Source organism: Anomaloglossus baeobatrachus, chromosome 5 (genome assembly GCF_048569485.1).
Source record: "Anomaloglossus baeobatrachus isolate aAnoBae1 chromosome 5, aAnoBae1.hap1, whole genome shotgun sequence".
Taxonomy (NCBI): Eukaryota; Metazoa; Chordata; class Amphibia; order Anura; family Aromobatidae; genus Anomaloglossus; species Anomaloglossus baeobatrachus.
In genome coordinates, this window is record NC_134357.1 from 28,657,180 (window position 1) to 28,674,466 (window position 17,287).

At 49.0% G+C, this 17,287-nt stretch overlaps 1 protein-coding gene across 1 annotated transcript in view; it reads left to right on the top strand.

Annotated features, from left to right (window-relative positions):
- The window catches only part of LOC142312595 (ovostatin-like), a 297,827-nt gene that overhangs the window by 254,121 nt on the left and 26,419 nt on the right, over nt 1-17,287 (top strand). The window contains exons 27-31 of the mRNA XM_075351587.1: nt 86-239; nt 8,576-8,656; nt 9,542-9,704; nt 10,542-10,762; nt 10,856-11,071. Of these exons, the coding sequence (XP_075207702.1) occupies nt 86-239; nt 8,576-8,656; nt 9,542-9,704; nt 10,542-10,762; nt 10,856-11,071 (835 nt within the window). The remainder of the gene's footprint in view (nt 1-85; nt 240-8,575; nt 8,657-9,541; nt 9,705-10,541; nt 10,763-10,855; nt 11,072-17,287) is intronic.

Consider the following 17,287-nt stretch of genomic DNA (forward strand, 5'->3'; position numbering starts at 1 on the left):
TTTCACCTGTTTATTTCTGTCTTTTGAGTATAAAAAGTTTTGTTTTTGCTTTTTGACTAAATGATTGTATTGTCTATGATTTCAGGGTGCTTGCGAACACATTCTATGCATTTGAGTTGGCCAAGGATTTTATTTATGTTGATACAACAATGCAACAAGAGACACTGGTACAACTGGGGAATCTCCAGGACTTGACGACTGGCTGTTTCCGTCCAGAGGGGTCATTATTTACCATTGAGGTAATGGGTGCGGTCTTGTAGACATAAATAGAATTTCTAATGTCAGATGTAAACAAGCCCAAAATATATCACACAGTATCACAGGGTAAATAGAGACAAGATAGGGGGCCCTAGGCTGGCCGTAAGACTGTGACCTTGCGCTGTCCTTTATCTCGAAGGTAGGTTTGATGGTAACTAGGTTCGAGCCCTCAGCGTTACCCTAACTCCTGTCCGGACCCTGATCATACTCCTCCTCTCCCACACCCTCGGGGTACACACACAGAAAAAACCCCACAAAACAACACGGACAAGGGATAACTGATACTCCTACATACCACACTCAAAACACACAGGAGAGACAATATATATCACACAGTGTCAAAGGGTAAATGGAGACAGGATAGGGGCCCTTAGGCTGAACCTCAGACTTGAGTCCCTGCGCTGTCCCTTATCTCGGTGGTAGGTTTGATGGTAATCAGGTTTGAGCCCCCACCATGACCCTAACTCCTGTTTGGACCCTGATCTTACTCCCCCTCTCCCACACCCTCGGGCCACATACACAAAGATAAAACTCCAACAAATGACACAGACAAAGGAAAACTGAAACTCATACACACCACACTCAAAACACACAGGAGAGACAATATGTGTACCGGGGAGCAACGAAAAAGGGGAGGAAGTAACGCACAAAATGGAAACGTTTACACCACTCAAAAGTGCAGCATGGATCACCATATACAGGAAAAACACCAAGACCGGGATCGCTGAAGTAAAAACTGAAGCTATCATCACCACCTCCTGGAAGGAGGCAGTGCCTAAAATAGGGAAGTGACTGCTGCACTTGGCAATCAGCAACCTGAGCACTTAGGACCTACTTACCATTCTGCAGGAATTAACTCCTGCAGAGCTGAAGACTAGTGAACCTGAATCAGCCGATGCCCGGATCTGGCTGAACAATTCAGAAGCCTCAGGTTGCTTGTCAGAGTCTGCAGTGTGAATAGAGTCTGATGCCACCAGGTGTTTGCAGAGCTGAACATCGCATGACACACGGCACCAAACCAGTATTTATTACTGGTCATGGATACCCATAGTGTCCTTGTATCCACTTTGACCACTGACGTTATCTATCTATGAAATGTGATGGAATATTTAGACTAAGCTAACTATGACGTCTACTTAAAGAGAACCTACTACTCGAAATAAATTATACTAGATGTTGCCATTCTGCTGAACCTTAGAGTGTCTCTTTTTTGTTCCTCCATCATTCTGTTTCTAAGATATGACCCCCCTCTTCTTTGTATCTGAATCTCGTCTTGTTAGTCAAGTAGGCATCGTCATGAAGAAGGTGCCCAATGGGAAGAGTTGAGGATCACGCCTTCTTGTCTAACAAAACTAGGCTTATATACAAGCAAGAGGGGTACCTAATGACTACCTATTCAGTTGGTATAAGGCCTAAGACACACGGGATGAAAATCGGAGCAAGTGGAATGCGATAAAACATTGCATTTCACTCGTACCAATATTAGCCTATGTGCCGGTACCCATGAGCAATTATTTTCTCAGCCATAATCGGACAGAGAAAACAGTCGCAGCATGCTGCGATTGTAATGCGATCATTGTTTCTCTCGCACCCATTCAAGTCTATGGGGAGAGAGAAAAATCGCACTGCACTTGCATTACATCGGTGTGTAATGTGAGTGCAGAGCGAGAATGGCAATAGCCAGCAACGGAGGAGAGAGGAAGATAAATCCCTCCCTCCCCTCCTCAGCGTTGGCCCTCCACTCCGCAACGCTGACCCGCCCCTCCTCAGTGCTGGCCCACCCCCGCAGCTGTGGTCCGATCTTATGATCGGACCTCAGTCGCAATGACGCTCGCATGACACTCGGCTCCCGCTGTGCTGCCAGCGTATGCCGAGTGTCATGCGAGGATCACAGTAGTCCCCATGTGGCCCCGGCCTAATAGGGTGTCAAAGGGAGTTTATCATCCCCAAAATTCCTTTTAAGCTAACCATAAAGTGCTATCAGGGACTTAGTCCCTATTAAAAGTACAACTAGCACTGTACCATATATTGGTGCAGTGCTTGAGAAAATAACTTTTAATTTATATGCAAATGAGGTGGTTTCGGTGCACCCTGAGAGTGGCCAACAGCTCAATGCACCATTAAGCCCCCTCGGTACTGCATCATAGCCAGAGATGTGGTATTCCATTCCCGGGTAAGGAGGAGGTCACAGGTCGTTGCACACACAAACACAGACACTCTTTATTTAGCAACACCCCATCAGGCCATGGTTTCTCTCACAGCCAGCTTGGAGGTGGGGTTAGTTAGTTAGTGAGTGGGTGGAACCAGTAAGCACAGAGAGAAGGAAGTAGTGAGTCAGCCAGTTTTACACAGGCAGACAGTCAGTCGAGGAAAGTCAAGTAGTAGGAGCGGAGGAGAGAGGACCTGGGGTCTGGAGCTGGAGCAGCTCGGCCCAGAATCAGGAGAGAAGGCGTCCTAGAGCCCACGGGAAGGGCGCCATACACCCATGGCCATGATGCACAGCCGGCATACTGGAGTGGAGGAACTTGGCCACATCGGGGATCCGATCCCTAGACTATTGGAGAACAACAAGGCTCAGCTAGTAAACTGGAGGCCGATGATACTTCAAGTACCAAAGCCACCACCGCACATAATCCGTTGAAAAGGTGACCACAAAGGGCCAAGCGACAGAGCTGCAAGCCACCCGACAGGGTCCGCAGACACCGGCTATGGGCACTGTATGCGTAGTTGTCGCGGGCGGGGAGGAGGGTGTCAGCACACTACGCTCACCCCTTCTGCTCAGGTCCGGCGGTTGCTGCTCAGTGGTGGCTCGAGCTGTGGGCCGGATCCCGGGGGTTTCTCGAGCGGCACTCCTCGCCCGTGAGTGAAAGGGATTTTGTTGGGTGTGGGGATCGTTTATAGTCCGTGACGCCACCCACGGTTGTGGTGATTTCACCACCGCTGCTCAATACGGGGATCCCGGGGATGGTGATGCGGAGCAGCCAGGTGTTGTGTTGCCCCTCCGTGGGTAGGGCTTGGTGATCCCGGGGCCCGGTGATGGCTTGGGAGGTGCAGGGCCTGGTGGGCGCAGGGACGCGGGGGCAGCGCTGTGCCTTGCGGCACTGTGGTACTCACTCAGCCTGAGACGTTGACACAGTTTTTACGGTAAACCAGACGGCTGGTAAGACGGTCCCACGGACGGCTGCACTTGCTCTCCCGGTAGGTGACGGTGATGTCCCTTTTCCTAGCACCTTGGTGTACTTGTTGGTTGCGATGGGTCCCCACCGGTAACCCGCTCCCCGGCTTCAAGCTGGACCGGAGGAGCTCTACTCTTTGCCCGCAGGCGCTGGCCCTAAGAAACTTGTGCCTTGGCGGTGGCGGTGTCTCTCTTACACTGGCTGGGCTGTTGCCTTCAATCAGGACTTGGTTGTTGGGGGATCTATGTCCCCTTCGCTGACGGATGCGGCAAATTGTGGCGACTCCAAGCCTTGCCGGGGTCCGAGAGGCCCCTGCCCTGGTGCTGACTGTCCTTCGGAACACTGCTCCAGACCACCGGGCACACAGCCTACGGGGTCCTTCCAGGAACTTCCAAACGGTCCCCCTCCAGACAGTCACCGCCGTTGCTGACCTTGCTGACTTGCCCTGCACTTAGCTGGACTCTTCAGGCTTTGCACACTCCTTCTGTTCTGTCACCACTCTTGCTTTCCTCCTTTACTACTTTTCTTCCTTTACTTTCACTTAGCTTATCTGCTCTTCACTCAAGCCCTGCCTGGGCTAATCTCGTTGTTTACTCTTTCATGTCCCTCACTGGACTGCCTGGTTCCTCCCGCCTCCAGAGCTGTGTTCTCCTCGGTGGGCGGAGCCAACCGCCTGGCCCACCCCCTGGTGTGAATCATCAGTCTCTGGAGGAAGGCAACAAGGATTTTTGGTTAGCTTAGATGTTTCTACCTGGGATGTAGGGTGTGGTGGTGTGTGACCTGTGTCCCCTGGCTTGCCCAGGGCGACACATTCCCCCTTAGCAAAATGCAGACCGTCCGCGGGCTGCCGTCCAACACCGGATTTATTTTTCTGTAAAAGATAACATAATAATAATATAACATAACATATTTACATTTTTAATAACTCTTCCCAAAACGGGAGGCACATTTCTTTAACGTTGCATAACGGTTTACGGTTACGGTTTCCGCTCTCTCCCACCCAAGCAACCTGGCCCTGATGCTGCCCCTAAAGCCCAGGCAGCACCCCTTGACCCACAGTCCAGCACACGGTACCCGAGCGGGATCTGTCCTTCCCTCCAGAGGGTAGCCACCGGTTCCTTTGGTGGCTGGGCCCCAGCCTGCTCTGCTGAGGGCCCTCCCTCCAACCTGCCTCTCCGGAGGTGGCATTGCGGAAACGGTAACGGCAAACAACATATTTACAAGCCACTTAACGTTTGTGGGTGCCCTGCAAGTTCACGGGCTTGTCCACGGATAGTTCCCATGCAAAAACTTTTTAAACGGTCCCCACGGGGACAATGGTGCCGGCTCCAGCCGGTTGCAAATCACGGTAAATCAGGTGAAGCTTCGGTAATCATCTGTTTCTTATCATTCTTTCAAAACTTTTTCAACAAACTTTTAAACAAACAAAGTGGTGGTCCCAACGGGGACGGTGCAACGGGCATCCGCTGCCCTACTCGATGTCTTCGTCCTCCTCACCTGGTTCGGGGTGGAAGGACACGGGCACCAGCCCCTCCAGTGCGTAGCAAGCACGGCGTGGAAGGGCCGCCCGATACCCGTTGCCCCCGGTTCGGGGAACATAAGTGGCCTCCATGCCAGACAGGGCAACGACCCCCTCCTCTTCTTCTGACACAGGCTCGGTGTCAGGCCCGGAGTCACTATCTTCTGCCCCCGCCGCAGTTACAGAGGGGTGTACATCCGACGGGCCAGGTGCGGTGCAGCGCGCGAGCGAGCAGGACGGAGGTAACACAGGAGCCAGGGGTAGACCGGGTCCCTCAGCCGCAGCGACCGGTCCCTCGGGGACACAGGGGCGTGGGTCATTCTCCAGCTCCTCCATCACGGCCTCCACTCCATACACTCGCGCCACAGCAACTAGGGCCTCTAACTCCGCGGCCCACTGCTCCATCAGTCCGCCGATCTGACTCTGGTAGCGACGGCAGATCCCCGCCGCCCGGGCTCTCAACCATGCTGCTGTTCCAGACACCGGCTCGGTAGTCTCTGCAGAACTAGGTGGGGTGGACATCTCAGCAGTTGTGCTTTCCAGGAACCCAGTAGGTCTGCAGAGTCCTGGCGTCCCTGCTTTTATAGCCGCAGCTACATGCATCCAGCCGCCATCGCGTCCCCCTTAGCTCTTTCCGGCCCCTCCTCTCTCGGGGCGGGGTTTTGGCCTTCGCGCCTCTACTGCTCGAGAAGACGCTCAAGCGGGAACTTTTCGCGCCAAAGATGGCGGCTTCTGAAATTTTTCTGCCGGATACCTCCGGCGGTAACAAGGCGCACCTCTACCAGACGGCAGAGCGGTAAGATCCTGTTCGTGACGCCAAGTTGTCGCGGGCGGGGAGGAGGGTGTCAGCACACTACGCTCACCCCTTCTGCTCGGGTCCGGCGGTTGCTGCTCAGTGGTGGCTCGAGCTGTGGGCCGGATCCCGGGGGTTTCTCGAGCGGCACTCCTCGCCCGTGAGTGAAAGGGATTTTGTTGGGTGTGGGGATTGTTTATAGTCCGTGACGCCACCCACGGTTGTGGTGATTTCACCACCGCTGCTCAATACGGGGATCCCGGGGATGGTGATGCGGAGCAGCCAGGTGTTGTGTTGCCCCTCCGTGGGTAGGGGTTGGTGATCCCGGGGCCCGGTGATGGCTTGGGAGGTGCAGGGCCTGGTGGGCGCAGGGACGCGGGGGCAGCGCTGTGCCTTGCGGCACTGTGGTACTCACTCAGCCTGAGACGTTGACACAGTTTTTACGGTAAACCAGACGGCTGGTAAGATGGTCCCACGGACGGCTGCACTTGCTCTCCCGGTAGGTGACGGTGATGTCCCTTTTCCTAGCACCTTGGTGTACTTGTTGGTTGCGATGGGTCCCCACCGGTAACCCGCTCCCCGGCTTCAAGCTGGACCGGAGGAGCTCTACTCTTTGCCCGCAGGCGCTGGCCCTAAGAAACTTGTGCCTTGGCGGTGGCGGTGTCTCTCTTACACTGGCTGGGCTGTTGCCTTCAATCGGGACTTAGTTGTTGGGGGATCTACGTCCCCTTCGCTGACGGATTCGGCAAATTGTGGCGACTCCAAGCCTTGCCGGGGTCCGAGAGGCCCCTGCCCTGGTGCTGACTGTCCTTCGGAACACTGCTCCAGACCACCGGGCACACAGCCTACGGGGTCCTTCCAGGAACTTCCAAACGGTCCCCCTCCAGACAGTCACCGCCGTTGCTGACCTTGCTGACCTGCCCTGCACTTAGCTGGACTCTTCAGGCTTTGCACACTCCTTCTGTTCTGTCACCACTCTTGCTTTCCTCCTTTACTACTTTTCTTCCTTTACTTTCACTTAGCTTATCTGCTCTTCACTCAAGCCCTGCCTGGGCTAATCTCGTTGTTTACTCTTTCATGTCCCTCACTGGACTGCCTGGTTCCTCCCGCCTCCAGAGCTGTGTTCTCCTCGGTGGGCGGAGCCAACCGCCTGGCCCACCCCCTGGTGTGAATCATCAGTCTCTGGAGGAAGGCAACAAGGATTTTTGGTTAGCTTAGATGTTTCTACCTGGGATGTAGGGTGTGGTGGTGTGTGACCTGTGTCCCCTGGCTTGCCCAGGGCGATACATAGGCGCAGGGCAGGCGGGAGAGGACAGCGCAGTAAGAGAACCAGGGAAGGACGGGTTGTGCCTCCGAACTGTCCGGGGATCAGCTGGAGCCCATCACAGCAGAACTCAGCACTCCAAAGGCAGTCACTGACTAGTTGTGTTAACCTGGAACTGCCAACAGTCAGTAAAGCACTTGTCACTGCATACTTGTGTTGCCCAGTTATTTACCGTGTCTACGGTCCTGCACCCCGCCATTACATCTCAACACCATAGACTCACTAGTTACGTCTATCCCTGCCCTGGGGCTAAGCTCTACCCATGGAGGGCTCAACCAACACTGCTGCATCACCACCGCCCCCAGGGGAACAGATTACATGAGTCGTATGCACACTGACACTCGCGGTGTTGGCGTGCACACATTTCATTAGGCAGGTCATGTTCTCCTACCTAGTCTCTCTCTGCTGGCACCTGGAATACCTGGAATCTTAGCGAGAGGGTTCAGAAAAGAGGAAAGAGCAGAGAACATTCGGTTCACCCAATATGTGATCAAAAATAACAATTCAGCAGCTAATTTAAAAAAAGCACCTTATCAATGAAGTTAGGAGTCAAAATTCTCCTCCTTTCTGAAGCCGCACCCTACAATTAAGGGTGTACTAGTGTAGCAAGTGGCATTAGTAGAGAGGAGCCACCTACAAAAATGTGCCTGGGCAGAGTGTGTACACCCTCAATGAAATGTGTGTGCACATGATCAGCACAGCCAGTGTCAGGGCGCATGCGCACACTCGCAAGGCAGCTTACAATCTAGGAAGCAAGCACTATCAATCAAATGCAAGATGTAAAAGGAGTTGGAATAATGATGCACCAAACTTTTGGCCACACCAAGGGGGCACCAAAGCCCACTCATTTGTATATGAGTTCAAAGTTTGTTTATTTTCAAGCACTGTAGCAGTAACACTGTCTGGTTTTCCTTTTAGGGTTTAAGCACTGTATAGTTTATTTAAAAGGCATTTGGGGGTGACAGACTCCCTTTAAATTCCAGCTCTAAGCATTGTCCTGGGAATGTCCTCAGATGGGGTGGGATTGCTAACTTATTTTTACGCAAACTCTCCATCTTTTTAGCTTATTTTTTTATACTATTTCCCTCAATTTGGGTCAATCCCAGTAACTTCAGGACTGTTGATAATTTTATCACACCAGTTGAGTTGATCTTTGGGCTACATGCCGGTTCACTATACTTGGAGTTGACTTGAGGGGTCTTTGGCCCAATTTCTGCCCATTTTGGTAAAACAGAAATTGCTTCCTGGGCAAACTTACAGCGGTGATGGGTGGGTAGATTAGGAGCAACTATTGTCCGTAGACTGATCGGCATCGATTGCCAAGAGAGCGGTCTCGTTCTGATTTTGGTTTAGGGAACCTGCAACTTTAGTGCACGGTTCCGGCTCTTTTCATAGTTTAGCTTTGAATCTATTCTGGTGGAAATTTGGAGGTTTGCAGATATCATTTATTATTGTATAAATATTGTAAATGTTTAATTTAACCACCCAAAATATTTCTCCCATAGGATGATGACGAAAACAATATCCTCTTTACGGCTTATGTGTTACAACGATTACTAGAATCTGGTGATTTATATGGCATTGGGGTGAGTAAACCTAAATGATCTACTGTATGAGGCACAAAACTATATGGATTTAAAGCCCAAAATATTTGTTTTTAAGGTTGAGCTTTTTAATATTTTCTATTTACAAAATTGTAAAATTTGATAGAATAACAGCAGTCGTGATCTGATCAGTAAAATCATCCATAAATGGCTGGTTTTTTTTTCTTTAAATCACTCAATCTTCCAGTAGACCACTCTTCACTAAATATTGTTGTTAACATTATCTTTTTGCCAATAACCTACAATAAGATTAAAGGAGTGGTCCACTACTAGGACAACCCCTTCTTATTCGCAATGTTTGGCCTCAATAAAAATAAAAAAGCTTGTACTCACCTCCAGTGCCGGTACAGTTCCAACAATTTCATTACTCATGAGTCCAAGGCTCAAGCGAGGTTGTGACGTCATGAGAGCACCGTGCCCAATCACCAGCCTTTGGACAAATTATTACTCAACAAGAAGTGAGTGGCCAGTCTCACTTCCTGTTGAGCAGCTTTCACTTCCTGTTGAGCAGCCCTCACTTACTGTTGAGCAGCTCTCACTTCCTGTTGAGTAATCATTTGTCTGAAGGCTGGGAGAGAGAAGCCAGCAGTTAATGGGCGCGGAGCTCGCGTGACGTCACAATTATCAATGCACCCATAACACTTTTGTCTTAAAGGGTTTGTCCACTACTGGAATACGCCTTCTCATGCCCCATGTTTGACTCCATTAAAATATATAAGCCTATACTCACCTCTCGTGCTGACTTTCAGCAGTGTCAGTGCTCTTGTTTCTGGGGCTCACGTGAGGTTATTTATTTTATTTTGAAGTATGAAGCTCCATGTACATTTTTGCAAAGTTCACCATTGATGTATTTTCTAATTTTCATAGGACACACAGTTAGAAGGAGGTAAGCGGTGTCTCCAAAATGCTGAGATAGAGTCTCTGAATATGTACACGCTCTCCTATGTGTCTTATGCCGCAGCCCTGGCTGGACTAGATGATATTTTGGAAAGAGTGTTTAACATTCTGAAAAACAAGGCCATTACTGAAGGTATTGTAAACCTAATATTCTATAACTTCCCGTGGTCCTAAACACATAAGTGATGCACACTGTAACGTCAGCCATGACGAGCTTATAATGCAGCAAAATGTGTAAAGGGGACTAAAATGTGTCTGATTTAGAAAATCCTTGTGTTTTCTTTGAAATATCAAATCTGGAAGATTAATTTTTCCATATCTACTAAAGTTTTGAAGCCCAAAATTGAGACCTTTAAGTCCCACCTACATGGAGGTGGAGTTTGGATAAATCCCACCCTTTTCAGTAGAGATTACGGGACAGTCCCAGCAAAACCGAGACTGTTAGCAATTATATTCTTAGAAGCCTATACTGTACTGTTCCTTTGTTATTCCTCCTGGAATAAATGAACACTAGAAATGAGCACATTGATTTAATGCCAGTTCTTGTGCACCTGGAAAATTCATACAAATTGCGATTTGCATCAAATGAGCTGCCTAAAATAGCCATACATTGCAAAAGTTCACATTAGCCAGACAGGGATTACATGACCTCAGGCGGGATTCCTTTGCAGCTTTCACATCACATGGTATAGCACATCCAATCAGAAGGGACTATTATAGTCTGTATAAAAGCCAAGACAGGGAATGCAGCAGCAATTGTAGGGTGAATCCTGGATAATGAGAGGTCATCAGATATAAAGATGGGGAGGGAATACCATAAAACATTGAATAAATTGTACAGATAGTGTGTGTGTGACCGCAGTACAGACGATAAGTGTCTAAGGAAAACCACATATAAAACGTACTCATCATATTGAAGTAAAAGTGGAGATGTTTTACTGATGACTTTCTCATATTGACTTTCCTCTAGAGGGTGCCATACATTTTGAACGTGAAAACTTACCTCCAAAGACGCCCTATTATTACTTCCCCCCTATGCCTGCGTCAGCAGATGTGGACATAACAGCAAACATTTTCTTGGCCTATATAAAGACCTATGAACCAACGCCAGAGAAAAAAGCTTTTCTGGGCCAAATAGCAGCATGGCTGACATTTTGCCAGAATTCCAGAGGTGGCTACGCATCCTCACAGGTATTCAAGAGGCGAAACATAGACCCCTCCTAGATTTTTACACTTTTAATAAATCAATTAGAAGAATAAATTAATGTGGTCTTCTTCCATTAGGACACAATGATGGTCATTAAGGCCATGACTGAGTATGGTCAATTGTTCTTCATCGGGGAAACCAATGCTGTCATTGTTGTCAATCAAGGAGATACTGAAGTCGCCCGAATAACTGTGGATGAGAGTAACAAGTTGCTGGTTCAGAGGCTGAAGCTGGAGGCTGTACCGGGGGATTATCATATTTGTACCACTGGAACGGGCAACCCCTTGGTACAGGTAAGATTGAAGTTCAAGACCTTCATTGTCACATCGCAAGATTCTCACTAGAATCTCACCCCCTTCCCATACAGTTATAAGGCAGGGCTCGCTAAAGGATATGAAAACCTTTGGGGGCTGGCTTCCATTTTACTTAAATGCATGTATTCTTGGCTAGAAATAATTTTTGCAATTGGGTTTCACTAAAAATTTGGCCCTGTTGGCCTTCAATTAGACAAGAGCGGATCGATTTGTGGGACTCCGCTGCAGCATCGTGGTCCATGGTACCTGGCGGCTAGATGGGAGATCCATGAATGTCTTGCCTTCCGGTGTTCTTGGTGCTGATTTTGATTAGCCAGAGCTGACGTGATGTCATCTGTGTGACTTGACAAATCAAATTGCACCCAAGGATGCCAAAAGGTAAGCGATTTGGCAACCTCTCGTCTTTCCGCCAAGTACCACGCACCAAGATGCTGGAATGGAGTCCCATGAATCAAACTACTTATCGCTACCTGCAATAGCTTTTGTGTTACCCTACCTACTTCTGACTGCTGAATGAGTTAACCAAGAATCTATTAGTAAGATTGTCCTAAGGCGAGCGTTTATAGCTCTAGTCTTTAAGGCTGAGCAAACCCGAACTGTAAAGTTAGGGGTTCCTACCGGTCACCGGGTGTCTGGGGCTTGAACTCGAACATGGACTGTTTAAAAAAAAAAATTTATGTCTAAATTCGGAGTTTGGGTGCTGTCCATATGCTATTAACTTCTGTTGAAATGCTGCTGCGCAACCAAGTAACACTAGAACTACTGAGGTAGTCATTTTGACTACTTTGAACTATGTATTTCTATATAGGTGTCACGAGTCCAGTAGTTCTAGTGTTCACAACCTTTATTGCATGGGGAAGATGCCTATATGCTACTGTGAGCAAAAAAATAAAATGATGTGGGCTCCCACCTATTTTAGATAACCAGTGTAGATAAAGCAGACAGCTGTGGACTGCAATCCTCAGTGGTTATCTTTACTTTGTCTGGTTATCAAAAATAGACTGGATTCCACATGATTTTTTAAATTAATTATTTAATAATTAAAAAAAATAGTGGTGGGTCTCCATTATTTTTGATAACAAGCCAAGATGAAGCAGACATCTGGGGGCTGCAACCCTCAGTGATTATCTTTACTTTGTCTGGGGATTAAAAATAGACTTGATTCCACACTTTTTTTTAAATTAATTATTTAATAATTTAAAAAAATGGTGTGGGATCCCCTCTATTTTTGATAACCAGCCAAGGTAAAGCAGACAGCTGGGGGCTGGTATTATCAGGCTGGGAATGCACTAGTTTTCAAAAACAGGGTGGAGCCCACTTCATTTTTTTTTTATTTATTCCTTAGCTACATTTGTTTGCAGGGCAACTACCCCCACTTTGCTTCCTTTTGCAGCCCCCTAGCCCTTACTACAACCATTTTTCAGCACAGAAGTTCAGGACCCCATTGAGTTACATAGGTTTTAGGGTCCGGGGTAAAGTGTGGGTCCTGAACCGAACCTTTAACTAAAGTCCAGCAGAACCCAGCGAACCCGAGCTTCCATGGGGCCACTCATCTCTACTTATCTTCCTTCCTTCGAGCTCCTCTTGGCTGATTTATGACAACATGAAATTTTAACTAAACGTCTTGGTCTGAAAACAGCCAGGAAGAGCTCAGAAGATGAGAACGATAAACTTTTTGATGAAAACAGGCTGATTGACTACTCAGTTAACTCATTCGTCAGCCTGCAATACTGTAGATGCTATAGAAAGCAATTGGTGCAATACTTAAAATCAAACCGGCTAGTAAAGTGATATTGTTAGACAAAAATACATGCATTTAGGTCAGGGGTGGGCAATTAATTTTCCCATGGGGCCGCATGAGAAGTTGGGATGGTTTTAGAGGGCCGGACTAATATAATTAACTCGGTTCTACTATATATATATATATATATATATATATATATATATATATATATACACACACATATATACTGTGTGTGTATATAATATATATACACATACACACAATGTATACATACATACACACACAATCCCCATATACTACATCACTACACCCACCACATACTAAACCTGTAATATACATCCCTATACACTACACCTGTAATAAACTACACCTCTATATACTATACCACTATATACTACACCACTACACCCCTATATACACACCTGTATTATACTACACCCCTACACCCCTATTTACACCTGTATTATACTACACCCCTACACCCCTATTTACACCTGTATTATACTACACCCCTACACCTGTATTATACTACACCCCTACACCCCTATATACACCTGTATTATACTACACCCCTATTTACACCTGTATTATACTACACCCCTACACCCCTATTTACACCTGTATTATACTACACCCCTACACCTGTATTATACTACACCCCTACACCCCTATATACACCTGTATTATACTACACCCCTACACCCCTATTTACACCTGTATTATACTACACCCCTACACCTGTATTATACTACACCCCTACACCCCTATATACACCTGTATTATACTACACCCCTACACCCCTATATACACCTGTATTATACTACACCACTATATACACCTGTATTATACTACACCACTACACCCCTATATACACCTGTATTATACTACACCACTACACCCCTATTTACACCTGTATTATACTACACCCCTACACCCCTATATACACCTGTATTATACTACACCACTATATACACCTGTATTATACTACACCACTATATACACCTGTAATATACTACACCACTACACCCCTATATACACCTGTATTATACTACACCACTACACCACTATATACACCTGTATTATACTACACCACTACACCACTATATACACCTGTAATATACTACACCACTACACCACTATATAGTACACCACTACACCCCCCCATATACCACACCTGTAAAACTACATTCCCATATAATGCACCCCTACACCCCAAATATTTGTCAACAGTTACCCCCCCATTGCCCCCGCAGGTTACTAGTAACCACTCACCTGTCTTCTTATTGTCCCCTCCTCAGGCTCCTCCGTACGGGCCCCCCGCTGAGCGGCTTCTCTTTCACATGCCCAGGCTGCGCTGACGCTGTATTCCTAGGAGCCGCTGCTTCTCTCCGTACGGCCCCGGCTGCTGCAGCGTCTTCTGCTGCCGGGCGGGAACTTTTCAAATGACACACGCGCGCCGTACTGACGATATCAGGGCGCGCATGTGTCACAGAGAAAAGCTGCAGCAGGGAACAGAGGAGAGATTCCTGGGTTCCGCTGCCTGCACTGACTGTGCGGAGCTGCAGGATCTGTCCTCTGTTTCCTACCTGGCACGCAGCGTGTGATGAGGGCAATCTGACCACGGGCCTCCAGGAGCCTGGAGCTCCGTACAACAGGTCAGATTGCCCTCATCAGTGACCAGCCAGCGAGGACGCCCTGGGCCAGGCAGGCCAGTCACAGAGAGTAGGCGGGCCGGATGTGGCTCGCGGGCCGCCCCTTGCCCAGGTCTGATTTAGGTGAAACCCCAACTACCAGAGATGTCCATATCCTTTAACCCTCCCCAGATATAGGACATACTGGTACCTCCTATCTCAGGTCAGCGATGGGTCTTTTTTAAGTAGTTGAGTGCGTCCTCCAATTGTTGCTACTCCACTGATTCTGGAACAGTTTTTCATTTTCGTCTGTGCCCCTCCATTCCAAAGTTATGCGCTCTGGAAATAAAGATACAAATTTTCCCTTCAACCAACTGGGCGTGTACAACAGAACCTCTCTGGAGGCGTGTGCTTTTTCTCCTCTGTCGCTGACCAATCAAATCAACACACCCACAGAGAAGTTCTAAAGTACACGCCCATTTGGTTGAAGGAATGATTTGCACCATTATTACCAGTCACTCAATGTTTGATGAAATTGTCTCATCTAAAAAAATCAGTTCTGTCTAGAGAAGTTTCTTAAAGTCTCTAATCCATTGATATTTTTCCAGATTGTTCCAATTTGCACAGCAGTTTATTTTATAATCTATAAATATAATTGCCTTATTATGTCTGTCTGTCTGTCTTGCTCCAAAATGACGTCATTACAGTGACAACCGTCGCATTGGCCGCTAGGCTCGACCCGGCCACGCCTCCTGCACACTGTGCCCGCTAGGCCACGCCCCCCGCAAACTGTGCCCACTCGGCCACGCCCCTTGCACACTGCGACCGCTCGGCCACTCCCCCCGCACACTTTGCCCGCTCGGCCACGCCCCTTGCACACTGCGCCCGCTCAGCCACGCCCCCCGCACACTTTGCCAGCTCGGCCACGCCCCCCGCACACTTTGCCCGCTCGGCCACGCACCCCGCACACTTTGCCCGCTCGGCCACGCACGCCGCACACTTTGCCCACTCGGCCATGCCCACGGCACACTTTCCCCGCTCGGACACGCCCCCACACACTTTCCCGCTCGGCTATGCCCCCCACACAATTAACCTTCTCGGCCACGCCCCCACACACTTTGCCCGCAAGGCCACGCGCCCCACACACATTGGGTACCTATACCCCCAGGACTACTCCACCTATTACACACCTCCCCCCAGGACTACTCCACCTATTACACACCTCCCCCCAGGACTACTCCACCTATTAGACACCTCCCCCCAGGACTACTCCACCTATTAGACACCTCCCCCCAGGACTACTCCTCCTATTATCCTCCTCTCCCCCAAGAACTACTCCTCCTATTATACTCCTCTCCCCCCAAGACTACTCCTCCTATTGACCTCCTCTCCCCCCAGGACTACTACACCTATTAGACTCCTCCCCCAGGACTACTCCTTATATTAGACTCCTCCCCCCAGGACTACGCCTCCTATTAGACTCCTCTCCCCCCAGGACTACTCCTCCTATTAGAATCCTCCCCCCCAGGACTACTCCTCCTATTAGACTCCTCACCCCCCAGGACTACTCCACCTATTACACACCTCTCCCTACAGGACTACTCCACCTATTACACACCTCCCCCCAGGACTACTTCACCTATTACACACCTCCCCCCAGGACTACTCCACCTATTAGACAACTCCCTCCAGGACTACTCCACCTATAAGACACCTCCCCCAGGGCTACTCCTCCTATTAGACTCCTCCTCCCAGGACTACGCCTCCTATTAGACTCCTCCCCCAGGACTACTCCTACTATTATCCTCCTCTCCCCCCAGGACTACTCGTCCTATTAGACTCCTCCCCCCAGGACTACTCCTCCTATTAGACTCCTCCCCCCAGGACTACTCCTCCTATTAGACTCCTCCCCCCAGGACTACTCCTTATATTAGACTCCTCCCCCCAGGACTAAACCTCCTATTAAACTCCTCTCCCCCCAGGACTACTCCTCCTATTAGACTCCTCTCCCCCCAGAACTACTACTCCTATTGTCCTCCTCTCCCCCCAGGACTACTCCTCCTATTAGTCTCCTCCCCCCAGGACTACTCCTCCTATAAGACTCCTCCCCCCAGGACTACTCCTCCTATTATCCTCCTCTCCCCCCAGGACTACTCCTCCTATTGTCCTCCTCTCTCCCCAGGACTACTCCTCCCATTATATTCCTCTCTCCCCAGGACTATTCCTCCTATTATACTCCTCTCTCCCCAGGACTACTCCTCCTATTATCCTCATCTCTCCCCAGGACTACCCCTCCTATTATCCTCCTCTCCCCCCAGGACTACTCTTCCTATTATACTCCTCTCCCCAGGACTACTCCTCCTCTTATACTCCCCTTCCCCCAGGACTACTCCTCCTATTATCCACTTCTCCCTCCAGGACTACTCCTCCTATTATCCTCCTTTCTCCCCAGAACTACTCCTCCTATTATACTCCTCACCTCCAGGACTACCTCTCCTATTATACTCCTCTCCCCCAGGACTACTCCTTCTATTATCCTCCTCTCTCCCAAGGACTACTCCACCTAATATACTCCTCTCTCCCCAGGACTACTCCTCCTATTATACTCCTCTCTCCCCAGGATTACTCCTCCTATTATTCTCCTCTCTCCCCAGGACTACTCCTCCTATTATACTCCTCTCTCACCAGGACTACTCCTCCTATTATACTCCTCTCTCCCCAGGACTACTCCTCCTATTATCCTCCTCTCCCCCCAGGACTACTCCTCCTATTATCCTCCTCTCCCCCCAGGACTACTCCTCCTATTATACTCCCCTCCCC